The sequence below is a fragment of the Amblyomma mixtum genome, chromosome 2 (assembly GCF_055824585.1).
Source record: "Amblyomma mixtum isolate Tamu chromosome 2, ASM5582458v1, whole genome shotgun sequence".
Lineage (NCBI taxonomy): Eukaryota > Metazoa > Arthropoda > Arachnida > Ixodida > Ixodidae > Amblyomma > Amblyomma mixtum.
The window spans coordinates 3484741-3497598 of record NC_143013.1 but is presented as its reverse complement, the minus strand read 5'-3'; the positions used below and the strand labels follow the sequence as shown (position 1 = coordinate 3497598).

Here is a 12858-nt window from a genome sequence, read left to right as displayed (position 1 = left end):
ATCGCAGTTTTTCCATGCTTCATGTGACCTATACCCTCTCTTTGACGTCACGGTTATGAAACCGGAAACGAAACAGCATGACAGAAAATTTCCATTATAAATTATTTCGCGATGGTAGGCGAATACCACATGGTGATTCATGCATAGTAGTGTCTTCCGCACCATTATTCCGCCATGATCTATTGATTGTTTCCTAAAGCAAATGAAGAGTCGTAATTCTTGTAGTAACTGGCAGTCATTGCTGTAGCTGTTATTATTAGCCATTAATATGCATCATTACACTCTATTCGAAGAAAAGGATTAATTCCTGTTGACATTTTTCTGTCTTACCTGGGACATCGGATTATTAGCAATCAGGGGTACTACAGATGCTCTCTAATATCGAAAACAGTCCACGGTTATGATTAACTTTTGCTTTCTCTAATTGCGTCATGTTCGAAGAAGGTTATTGTAAAAATGAAAGAAAGAAAAATTAAAGTGGTCACTTGCGTAGCAAGCAATGAAATATCGCTTACAAAACCATTTCTACAGAAGCAGAAAAAGACTACTAGCGAGTGGATAGAAAATTCATACATAATTCTGCACACACCACTTTATCAGGGGCGGAGTTTGGAAGGGCTGAACAGCAAGAAGTGCTAATACAAGACTTGCAGTCGGGACAAGTAAACGTGATGATGGCCACAGATGACCAAACGTCATGGCGGTCAATGCAGAGTATTCCTCGAGGAGGTGCTGGGTGTCGAATGCGTCAAATATTGACGCACCAGGCGATAAGGCAGACGAAACGGTGCTCTGCGACCCCTGGATATTAGTCTTCGGGGGGAGTAAGCAGTTGGAAACGCCATCTTCTTTGAAAATGTAATCAACTTTAAGGATATTTTAACGCAGTAGGCGGAATGAACTCGAGAACAATCGAAGAGGCCTTTGTCCTGCAGAGGATGTATCTTGGTCGATGATGATGATGATGGTGCTGCTGGGCACATTGCTGAAAGGCGAATAGACTCAGGAGAAACGGAACGAAAAAATTAAATGGATAACTCTCCCCCCCCCCCCCCCCCCCCCCCCAAAGCCAGCCCACATTCCTAGTGGCGAAAAGAGACCAAAGGAAAAGAAATGCACGATGGATCACGAGAAATGTCCTGCTTTCTGACTTGAATATAGAGTGAAAAGGACTGAAAAAGAAGGCACGTAAAAGAAAGGTTAAGCCCGTCGCGTCAGTGGTACGTGAGCATGGTGATCAGTCTGTAAGGGGCGATAAAAAGCCCCTATGGCGACTGATCAGCTCGAGCTGCTTTTTTTTTTTTTTTTTTGAAGTGATCGAAGAAATGATGACACACTTTAAACCGTGTCTGATGGTGATAGCTGTGAGGGTGGCGGTCTGTTTTCGGTTAACGACTAAATGACGAGGATGCGTATAATTCCGTTCAGCCACAACGTTCATTAGTTCTGCGGTGTTTCTATTTCTTTACATCCTGAAGTCTACTTTGTGCTGAGCGAAAAGTGTGCATATAGGTGTTAATGCTTCCACGCAGCATCGGCTCCTGAACTCCAGGTCAGTATAGGTGCTTCGCGATGCTGTCGACTGAAGTGATTAGATCTAAAGAATGAAGTCCCGTGATGCGACGTAGGCAACGAAGGGCGCCAATCCTTCGCAAACACCGGCGAAGGAGGGCTCGAAATTCCGGGATGTTGTCCTGACAGATGTCTCCAAGTGACGGCGAAGTTAACAGGAGGTGCGAAGCATGTGCTGCGTTCACTGAGCAGTCACGTGATGGTGGGCGAGTGCGTTCTTCATCCGACGATGACGAAGGTAGTGCTAGACACGTGATGACACTGACGACACCTACTACGCGAAACCGGGGAACGAAGCTATGGTACCAAGAACAGTAGAATATAATGCGCCCATAGTCTGGTATCTAGGCGCTGGCCTGGGGCTTTCAAATAAAGGAATTTTGCCGACTAGTGTTGCATTATAAGCTGTGGACACAGATGTACAATCATGGCCTTCTGAACGAGTTAGAAATCCCGTCGGCGCAGTGATTTATAGAGAGATATTAGTGTCGAAGCTGGGACAGTGGTAAGCTTGGCTTTAAATTACTTGCGCGCACTTGCACTGGCCGCATGCTCAACGATCAGCCAGCCCACTCAATTAGTAATAGACATTTGTAAGCGCCACTCTCAACCAAGAGAGCCAGTAAAGTGTTGCTTTAGAGAGGGACAGACAATACGAAACTAGAGCTGCACAGGAGGGTCGAGGTCATGCACGTGGTGGCCGTAGCTTTCCAGAACGTTTTATGGAGCAAATGTGTTGACTGGAAGCGCACGAAGCTCTCTTTGCAGCATGGGCTTTCAATGGGGGAATGCTAAAATTCTAAATTCGTAATTGCTTGATATACGACGTCATGGAGACTAGCCTCCGTTTACTTTAGGGATGACTTTCAGAAATCTTTTTTTTTTATGTGAGAGGTAGATGGACGTTTAGTCTCACGACTGGTGGAAAGTACTGTAAGCAGGTAACTCCCAGAATGCTTTTGCAGGATGTGCTAAAAGCGCACTGCAATGTGCGAGCTGCAGGTTATTCAGCGGGAATCTCTGAAAAACACGGCGAAAGTGGAAACAGTGTAAATAATCCCTTTACGTACCAGGCCTGGGGCCGTATTCTATAAGCTGTCCATTTTCTGTTGTCCATATCGCGTCTGTTTTGTCCCCTGTCAGTGGTTGCTCAGATATACATGCGATTTTCAAGCAGCTTTGGAAGCGAAGCGGCCTTTGGGTGTTTGGCAATCGGATCTCGCCTTTGGCTGCATATCACTGCCAATGGCAGCCAATGGTGAGGCCCGGTCGCCACACACCCAATGGCCACTTCGCTTCCCACGGGCTCACACATGCGCGGGTATATGTGAGTGACCAATGACAGAGCACCAAATGGACTCTAAATGGACAACAGAAAATAGCTCACGGTACATGGCCTTTAGTTTTCAAATGTGTTTTTTTATGGGGCACCGCACTGTAGGTTCGATGTCCCCTTTGCTTCCTCTCTGCATGCTCTGTCCTCAGAATAAAGAACGCGTTCGTCTCTGCCATGCTGTACAACCAAGACGCGTACACCCTTTGTCAAAAGTAACACGCCAAGGGAAGGTGCAGTCTGTGCCATGCTGCGTAGCTCGTTATGCGTTTACATCGCTCTATACTTCTTGAATGGGAGAGGAACTCGTGTCATCCCTCCTCCGAAGCTTGGTACTTCGGGTACTTAAAAGAGCTGCGCTGGATGCCTTGGAATCAAACCCTCTGGGTTCTAAACTCTTGTCGAAGGCTGCTCTTCTTACTTCAATTGAGTACAGCTCGTAGAAACTCTTGCTTTGGCCAGTTTGACCATACGTTGTTACGTTTCGAAATATTCCGAGCTTCGAGACAGTGGGTTTCGGATGGACATCCGCTTGTCTGCGCAAATTCCTTCCGGCTGATCCCACGGGCTCGCGGTGCTCTTACGTTTCAAATTCCTCTGTGCATCGAGACCGCGGCGTCGAGATGGCCGTCCGCTGCCTGGGAAGTTTCATCACGGCCATCTACTTGAGCCACAACAGCATGGTATCGTGTGCGTCGGCGGCGACGGCGGTGGTCTGCGTGATTCGCGGCGGATGCGGCAGAAGCTGTTTACAACGAGCAACAACGCCTGTGTACTCGCGCTTCTGAAGAGACTTCTCCGCTTGCCTTGTGCGGAACCGTGGGCGCGACGGAAGCTTCGGCAGTCCATCACGGCGGAGGCGGCAGAGGTTGTTTACAGCGAGCAACGACGCCTGTATACTCGCGCTTGTGAAGAGACTACTCCTCTTGCCTTGTGCGGAACCCAAGCGCGAGTGGAGCTTCGGCATTCCGTCCACACGGAGAGCTGTGCAGTTCAGGTGTCTGCCTTGGCCCCCACTTGGATCTCCTTCGTGCTTGTCATCACTGCTGCAAGAACGGCCGGGACAACATTTTGCCGGATGTGGCGAGAGTGTGTCGGGGACGTCCTGGTGGGCGGTTCCCGAAGACTGTACACGTGACCTAAACTACAATGATTGGACGCTTTTAATCGAGCTAAATTCCCCAACCAGGGACCTAGGGACAAGGGACCCCTTTAAAAGGAGCCGCAGTGCTCATTTTCAGTACCGATATCTCCTTGATCACCATGTAAATAAATCTCTGCTAAGTTTCTCTTCCTCGACCCGTCTCTGCATCGGCGTCAGCCCCGATGCCCGAGTGCCTGCAGCTCGACTACTGACTTGGTTTTCGCTACCCGTTGAGTCCGCTACCGGAGCAGACACAACGCAACAACTGGTTGGCAGCGTCGGGATGGACTGCGCTGGAATCATGGTTGCAGAGTTTGGTGAGTGCTGGGATTTTCTTCACTGAGGTTTTACCAGGCTTTGTATTGAGTTAGCTTACAAAGGTGGTGTAAATTGTGGCTATCTTTCACAAGCTGTTTCAAACTAAGTGAAGATAGTTCTTTGAGAAGTGAAAATATTGCAGCACTAGGGGCAGCCATGAATCTTAAAGCACTGAAAAAGCCGCTTTTGTTGGAGTTGGCCAAAAACTTGGGTTTGGATGTTCAGGACCAAACAAGGAAGCCAGCCATCATCGCGGCTATCGAGGCACTTAAGGCAGACGACGATGAGCTCTCGGAATGTCTGGATCTGATTGAAGAACGAGAGAAAGCAGAACGGGAAGCAAAAGAGAGAGATGATAAACGCATGGTTGAAGAGAGTAAGCGCTTAGAGAAGGCTCTTGAGCTGAAGCGTCTTGAACTGGAAGTGCTAAAGGCTCGAAACGAAAGGGATGAGAGCTTAGCCTCTAGTGTAGGAGAGCTGAAGTCGGTCAGAATGAAAGACTTCATGCAACCTTATAAAAAAGGGGAGGACATAGGTCTGTTTTTGGTAAACTTCGAGCGCACATGCGAGAAGGCAGGGTTTAGCAAGGCAACATGGCCACAGTGTTTGCTGACTCTATTACCATGTGAGGCTGCTGATGTGATTGCCCGCTTGAGTAAAGAAGATGCAGAGAACTACGACAAAGTCAAGTCTAGTCTTCTGAAAAAGTACAGAATGTCAGCGGAGGCATTCCGTCAAAAATTTCGCAACGCTGAGAAGCAAAAGGATGAGTCATATCCAGACTTCGCGTACAAGCTAATGGCGAACCTGGGGGAATGGCTAAAGGAAGCTAAGGCGTATGATGAAAGTGAGAAAATGAGGGAATGCTTCGGCCTCGAGCAGTTTTATCGTCGGTTGCCTGAAGATATAAGGCACTGGGTGCAAGACAGGCCAGATGTTATGACTGTCTCGAAAGCAGCTGAGCTGGCAGAAGAGTTCGTCTCACGCCGTGCACTGAACAGAAAGGAAAGCCCCAAGAAAGAATACCAGAATATGAAGAGATCTGGGTGGAAGGGGCAGCTTTTCAAAGAGAAGGAACATGCACGGAGTGTAGAATCTTCAGAAAAAGGGGCAGGGGTAAAAGAGGAAACCCTTGAGGCAGTAGAGCGCCAAAAGAAAGCGTTCGAAAAGAGACGGGCCCCGGTATGCTATAATTGCCAAAAGCCGGGACATGTAGCGGCGATATGCAAAAGCCCCAAAGTTGTTTGCTTGTCATTGGACAGCAGCGATGGAAATTTGAGGCTTCTAGAGCCCTACATCCGAGATCTTGTAGTGAACGAAAAGCCGTGTCGTGTGCTGCGAGATTCGGCAGCTACAATGGATGTAGTCCACCCATCCTATGTAGAGCCAGGACAATTCACTGGGGAGTGCGCCTGGATTAAGCAGGCGGTGGAAGCCAACAGTGTGTGCCTTCCTATCGCGAACATATGCATTAAAGGCCCCTTTGGTGTACTTCATACGGAGGCTGCCGTGTCAGCCAGTCTGCCGATGCAGTACCCCTATCTGTTTTCAAACAGATCAGATCAGCTGCTGCGGCAGAAAGGCCTAGTGTTCGGAGAAGGGAATGTTTACGCGTTAACTCGCTCGAAAGCGCGAAAAATTGCCGCTAAGGCCATCTCACCGGAGGCGTCAAGTAGCGTTGACACGGTTGGGGGTAAGACTTCTGACACGTCAGGAGAGGTCCCCGCGACGACAACTGAGGAAGTAAAAGTTCTGGGCAAGCCCGAAAGTAACGAGGATTGTCTTGAGCTTAAAGAGGCCTGTGGTGAGCTTCTGATAACCCCAGCATCTGATAGCCTGCAAAGATTGCTAGGCGTGGACCGATCTTCCTTGATAACGGAACAAAGGGCAGACTCCACATTGCAAAATCTTAAGTGCCGTGAGGATGAAGGTGTCGCAAAGAAAAATGTGACATTTCAAGAAAGGTCCGGGGTACTCTATCGTAGGTATCATGATCGCAGAGGGGTACAGTTCGACCAATTAGTCGTGCCTCAGCGCTACCGTCGTGATCTTTTGCACTTGGTGCACGGTAGCTCGTGGTCGGGTCATTTAGGGCTCAAGAAAACGAAGGACCGCTTGTTGCAGGAATTCTACTGGCCGGGATGCTTTCGGGAAGTAGAAAATTTTGTAAAGACCTGCGACACCTGTCAACGGGTGGGCAAGCCAGGAGATAAGGCGAGAGCCCCATTGAAGCTCGTTCCGGTGATCACAGAGCCATTTCGACGGCTCGTGATTGACACGGTTGGCCCCCTTCCCAAAACGGAGTCTGGTTACCGTCACATTTTGACCGTGGTCTGTCCCGCTACTAAGTTTCCTGAGGCAGTGCCGCTAAAAGAATTAAGCTCAGTAGAAATCGTAAACGCACTACTGTCCATTTTCGCGCGTGTCGGGTTTCCCGCGCAAATACAGTCAGATCAGGGAACCGTTTTTACCAGCGCGCTCACTACAACTTTCCTGGAGAAATGTGGGATTAAATTAATCCATAGTTCAGTGTACCACCCGCAGTCTAATCCAGTGGAGAAGATGCATTCGGTTATGAAACGCGTACTGAGGGCACTGTGCTTTGATCGAAAAGCCAACTGGGATGCCTGCTTGCCGGCCACAATGTTTGCGCTCAGGACCGTGATTCACGAGGCCACTGGGTTCACACCTGCCGAGCTAGTATACGGCCGCTCCCTGCGGTCACCGCTTCGCATTCTTCGGGAATCGTGGGAAGACCGAGGAGAGGACCCCACAGTGGTTGAGTATGTGCTCGCACTGCTTGAAAGACTGCACAAAGCGCAGGAGCAGGTCGGACGCGAGATGAGTAAAGCACAAGTGAAGGCCAAGCAGTACTATGACCGGAAGGCGAGATTACGCCGCTTTCAAGCAGGAGACGATGTAATGCTGCTGAGACCTTCGAAGAAAAATAAACTAGAAGTTCAATGGGAGGGCCCCGCAAAAGTCGTTCAGAGACTGTCCGACACAAACTATATAGTAAGCATGCCCGGAACGCGAAAGGCCCAGCAAATATACCACACCAACCTGCTCAAACCGTACCGGGAAAGAGAACAGATAGTAAACATGTCACTGAATGTTCCTGAAGAAACACCTCTAGATTTCCCGGAGTTAGGTTCACCCAAAAACGGTGAGAGCCCTGACCTGGCGATCAAGGCAATGGTAGAGGCTGCTGAGCTCAATGTTGATCAAAACAGAGAATTAACAGAACTCTTGCGCGAATTCAAAAACATTTTCTCGGACAAGCCAGGCAGAACTACCGTCATAGTTCACGACGTCGAGCTTACTTCCTCTCAGCCCGTACGTTCGAAAGCTTACCGGGTATCGCCCCGCCAAAGAGAACTTATGGAGGCGGAAATTAAAAGAATGCTTGACCTCGATGTCATTGAGGCTTGCGAGAGCGACTACACCTCACCGCTAATTTTAGTGGAAGTCCCTGGCAAGGAACCACGTCCTTGTATTGATTACAGGAGGCTAAACCTCATAACCAAGGACCAGACCTACCCCATCCCCAACATCGAGGAGAGAATTGAGAAAGTGAGCAGTGCTCAATATATCTCTACGTTCGACCTCGTTCGGGGCTACTGGCAGGTGCCACTGACCGAGCGGGCAAGTAGATACGCGGCCTTCATTTCGCCCGTAGGGACATTCCGTCCTAAAGTATTAAGCTTTGGCTTAAAGAACGCACCCTACTGCTTCTCATCCCTCATGGATAAGGTGTTGAGGGGACTGCATGATTTTGCCCTGCCGTATCTGGACGACGTGGCAGTGTTTTCCGGTTCGTGGTCTGAGCATATCACGCACCTGCGAACAGTTCTTGAACGTTTTCGCGACGCGGGCCTGACAGTGAAGGCAAAGAAATGTCAACTTGGACGTGCAGAGGTGACCTACTTGGGTCACATAGTGGGGCGAGGCCACCGCCGACCGTCTGAGGTGAAGGTTACTGCTATCAGTAATTTCCCACAGCCGCGTACTAAAACGGATGTGCGGTCATTTTTGGGAGTTGCCGGCTACTACCAGCGCTATATCCCACGTTATTCAGAGCTTGCCAGCCCTCTGACTGATGCTCTCAGAAAAACCGAACCGCAGACCCTCCAATGGGACGAAAAAAAAAGGAAAAGGCTTTCTTGGCCTTGAAAAGTGCGCTAATGAGTCAACCCGTGCTGCAGGCACCAGATTACTCAAAGTCATTTGTGGTACAGTGCGATGCCAGTGACCGCGGCATGGGCGTGGTACTGTGCCCAACAGCCGAGGCGGCGGAAGAGCATCCGGTGCTCTATGCTAGCCGTAAGCTGACGTTACGAGAAGAAGCATATAGCGCTTCAGAGAAGGAATGCGCCTGTCTTGTGTGGGCAGTGCAGAAACTTGCATGCTACCTTGCCGGCTCGAGGTTCATCATAGAAACGGATCATTGTCCTCTCACGTGGTCGCAGACTATGTCGCCCAAAAACGGTCGACTGCTCCGCTGGAGCCTCGCACTGCAGCAATACTGTTTTGAAGTTCGTTACAAAAAGGGCAAACTAAACGGCAATGCCGATGGCTTAAGTCGCTGCTTTTAGTGTAAATGATGGCCTCGGAGATTCTGGCTTGAGTACATTTTTTTTCCTGACTGAGGTTTGATATCACCCTTTTTATCTGACTTCTTGAATTTTGTGTGTATGTTTGGAGAATGTTCAGCTTGCTCCCATTGTTGCCGTAACTGTGCAAGGCTTCAAGCTGTTCTGGTTGAAAAAGGAGCCTGGTGAATCTCGGGGAGAGTCCTAGCGCTTGCCTGCTTTGCGGTTGTGGTTTTTGTGTTGTTCAAACTGATGCTGTCTTCCTAGAAAATACAGTGGCCTCCTGAGAGCAAGAAGCCGTCCTTTTGAGAAGAAACGAGGAGCTCTAGCGACTACCTGGAGAAACTGAGTACCAGCAACAGTGAAGCACATGGTGAACGAAATCCTCCCCAACTATCCCTCTGAACAATGGTTGTTGACCTTTATCCATCGGGATCTCTGGCGCCGCCGGAGAAGCTGTTACGTTTCGAAATATTCCGAGCTTCGAGACAGTGGGTTTCGGATGGACATCCGCTTGTCTGCGCAAATTCCTTCCGGCTGATCCCACGGGCTCGCGGTGCTCTTACGTTTCAAATTCCTCTGTGCATCGAGACCGCGGCGTCGAGATGGCCGTCCGCTGCCTGGGAAGTTTCATCACGGCCATCTACTTGAGCCACAACAGCATGGTATCGTGTGCGTCGGCGGCGACGGCGGTGGTCTGCGTGATTCGCGGCGGATGCGGCAGAAGCTGTTTACAACGAGCAACAACGCCTGTGTACTCGCGCTTCTGAAGAGACTTCTCCGCTTGCCTTGTGCGGAACCGTGGGCGCGACGGAAGCTTCGGCAGTCCATCACGGCGGAGGCGGCAGAGGTTGTTTACAGCGAGCAACGACGCCTGTATACTCGCGCTTGTGAAGAGACTACTCCTCTTGCCTTGTGCGGAACCCAAGCGCGAGTGGAGCTTCGGCATTCCGTCCACACGGAGAGCTGTGCAGTTCAGGTGTCTGCCTTGGCCCCCACTTGGATCTCCTTCGTGCTTGTCATCACTGCTGCAAGAACGGCCGGGACAACATTTTGCCGGATGTGGCGAGAGTGTGTCGGGGACGTCCTGGTGGGCGGTTCCCGAAGACTGTACACGTGACCTAAACTACAATGATTGGACGCTTTTAATCGAGCTAAATTCCCCAACCAGGGACCTAGGGACAAGGGACCCCTTTAAAAGGAGCCGCAGTGCTCATTTTCAGTACCGATATCTCCTTGATCACCATGTAAATAAATCTCTGCTAAGTTTCTCTTCCTCGACCCGTCTCTGCATCGGCGTCAGCCCCGATGCCCGAGTGCCTGCAGCTCGACTACTGACTTGGTTTTCGCTACCCGTTGAGTCCGCTACCGGAGCAGACACAACGCAACAACGTGGACGTCTGGAGTTAGTCATTCTGTTTGTCACCGCAGCGCCTCAGTTCTTTTTCTCTCTACAGGCGCTCAGCTTTGAAATCAAACTTTGCATACTTATAATGAGTTCTAAGTGCAGCATGCAAAAGTGTGCAATTTTGCTAATTACTACGGCTCGTAAAGCAGAGATTAACATTCGTCTACCGACGGATGTTTTTCGCATCAGCCCTTTTCGTGTTCTCGTTATACAGTAGAGCGCTCAGGAACCCGCCTAACACCATGAGAGGGCCCTGCTATGTATGCCAGCAGACGAGAATTAAATGATAATTATAAAAAGAAAACAAAAAGCACTTCATTTCCGGCGGCAAATAGCGAGACGATGGGCAAAATTAAACTGCTCCTAGAGTACGCAGCCGACACTTCTATGCTTGTGCAGGAAAATGTAACGATCAGCAATGGCCCAGGTATGAGATACCAACATCACTTCGCCAACGTCGCTGTCCGCTCTGTAATATTCTAATGGATTCCTCGAATGTTTGGTCTTTGTCCAATGAAAAGGCGGGTGAAGCGGCTCTCAAAGGCGTTCATCGCTAAAGGTTTAGAAAAACTAACTTCGAAAATTGCGGCACTACTGGGAAAGCGTGCGCTTGTAGAAGAAAAACATCACCGCCTAAGTGTACTACTTCCTCATAAGGTTTTTCTTTTTAATTTTCGCTGGCCAGGCTTAAATTCAAGGCTTTCGGTTCTCTTTCAATGTCGCTTGAAAACTATGTGACGACTCTGTATGAACGCCGTATTCACACAGAGCGTCATTCGTACTAAATACGTGCTGTTTAGAAGCCATGATTCCACACTGAGAACTGCCGTCTACTTGAGCATGGATCATATTTCAACAAAAATCAATTGTACACGGACGAAAAACATCTATACTCAGTAAATGAGAGACACTGAAGCACACAAACGCCACTGGAGCTAAGAAGCCTTCGGAGTCATTTGCTTTGCCATTATAACCAGCGCCAAATTCGAACATCTGTAGCTACGGCGACCGAGACGGCGTAGCTTGTGGATTTGCCCTTCATACAAGACCGACTTATGACTGGAGTCGAGTAGAAAACTAAGAACAGAATACCGTATATTAGACGCGGAAATCAGCTAAAAAAAGCGGATTTATTCATGTAGGCTCTTGTTTGTCGTGAAGCGCCTGTCTAAGGAGGCGGAATGGGTTGCTTGAGGAACTCCCAAACAAGAGCCTCCCAAAACCACTCCTGCGCCACACTCTGGCCAATCTTCCACCGTGCGTACGCGCCATCGTTTTCGAGGCAACAACTGCAACAACAACTATACATAACGCGTGATGGGATGCGGTGATAGCATAGTACTGCCGTGCAGTGGGCGGCGAAGCTGATCTGGTCGAGCCGCCGCGTGTTCGAATCCCATTCGCGGCAGTATTTACCTATGGCTTGGCCAAGGTCATTCTCAAGGTCAAGCTTCACACAAACTCGATGAGCCGGTTTGACCTGGTGAAGTAGTGCTTTGGCACTAAAAGAAAGCGCGAAAGCATCCAGGGAGCTAGAACGCGATGCCCCGCTAGAAGAACAGAAGCGAGGTAAGGCGGCGAAGGTGCGTCCAGACCTAGCCGTGGCTGATTGAGAGAGCTATTGGGAGTGCTGATAGCATCATATATTAATCGTCCTACAGTGCGCTACGCTGAGTCTGCAACGCATTCATGCTTACATGCATGCACTGAACGGCGAGATGGACTGCGATTGTTTTGTCTTTTTTTCTTTATATGTTGGAATCGATTGGTGCGCTCCGAGATCAGTAATAAAAAGGCAAGTCAATAGCTGCCTGTGGTAGATCCCATTGTTGCATTGGTGGTTTGGTTTCGTTTATGGGGTTCAACGTCCTAAAACGACTCAGGCAATGAGACACGCCGTAGTGAAGGGTTCCGGAAATTTCGACCCCCTGGGGTTCTTTAACGTGAACTGACAACGCACAGTACACGGGCCTCTAGAATTTCGCCTCCATCGAAATTCGACCGCCGCGGCCGGGATCGAACCAGCGTCTTTCGGGTCAGCAGCCGAGCACTACAACCACTCAGCCGCCGCGGCGGTTCATTGTTGCATTCCTCATGGCAGGGGCGTCACGCTTTTCTAGTCAGACCAGAAAAAAATCTTTGCATGATGGGATTCGAACCACCATCCTTTCGTTCGGCAGCCGAGCGTGCTAATGGCTACGGTGGCTATGGTTCTTCCTGCCAACGCATATGCAGTTCTCCTTGTCTAGGACGCTGGAGAGTATTTGCAGAAAGGCGTCGAATCAGATGGATGCCTCCCAAAAGCCCTCCAGTGTCTCCATCATTTAAGATTCACAAACAATTGCGCACTTAATTAACATCTTAACCACACATCAGTGACGCAAGCAGCAACACCGAGCTGAAGGCTTTCGCCTAAAGTGTGGTGGCACTTTAGGTCAACAAAATTTTTTACTGCACCCACGCGTATCCCCATGTCGACATCTGGCTTTCC

The 12858-nt window shown here is 49.6% G+C and overlaps 1 protein-coding gene across 1 annotated transcript; it reads left to right on the top strand.

Moving 5' to 3' along the window:
- Positions 1–3432: 3432 nt before the first annotated feature.
- On the top strand, positions 3433–11859 carry LOC149358249 (uncharacterized). Its single transcript, XM_089567534.1, has 5 exons — positions 3433–6647; positions 6912–7150; positions 7874–8012; positions 8573–8690; positions 11720–11859. Exons 1-5 carry the CDS (start codon positions 4524–4526, stop codon positions 11857–11859), a joined length of 2760 nt encoding a protein of 919 aa, XP_089423660.1. The 5' UTR covers positions 3433–4523.
- Positions 11860–12858: the final 999 nt, after the last annotated feature.

What these genes read in the sequence shown, in the direction of transcription:
- LOC149358249 (XM_089567534.1), top strand. Translation starts at nt 4,524, where the DNA reads ATGAATCTTAAAGCACTGAAAAAGCCGCTTTTGTTGGAGTTGGCCAAA. An exon ending in GACGGCTCGTGATTGACACG is followed by an intron (nt 6,648 to 6,911) that starts GTTGGCCCCCTT and finishes TACCACCCGCAG; the next exon opens with TCTAATCCAGTGGAGAAGAT. An exon ending in AGGTGCCACTGACCGAGCGG is followed by an intron (nt 8,013 to 8,572) that starts GCAAGTAGATAC and finishes CCCGTGCTGCAG; the next exon opens with GCACCAGATTACTCAAAGTC.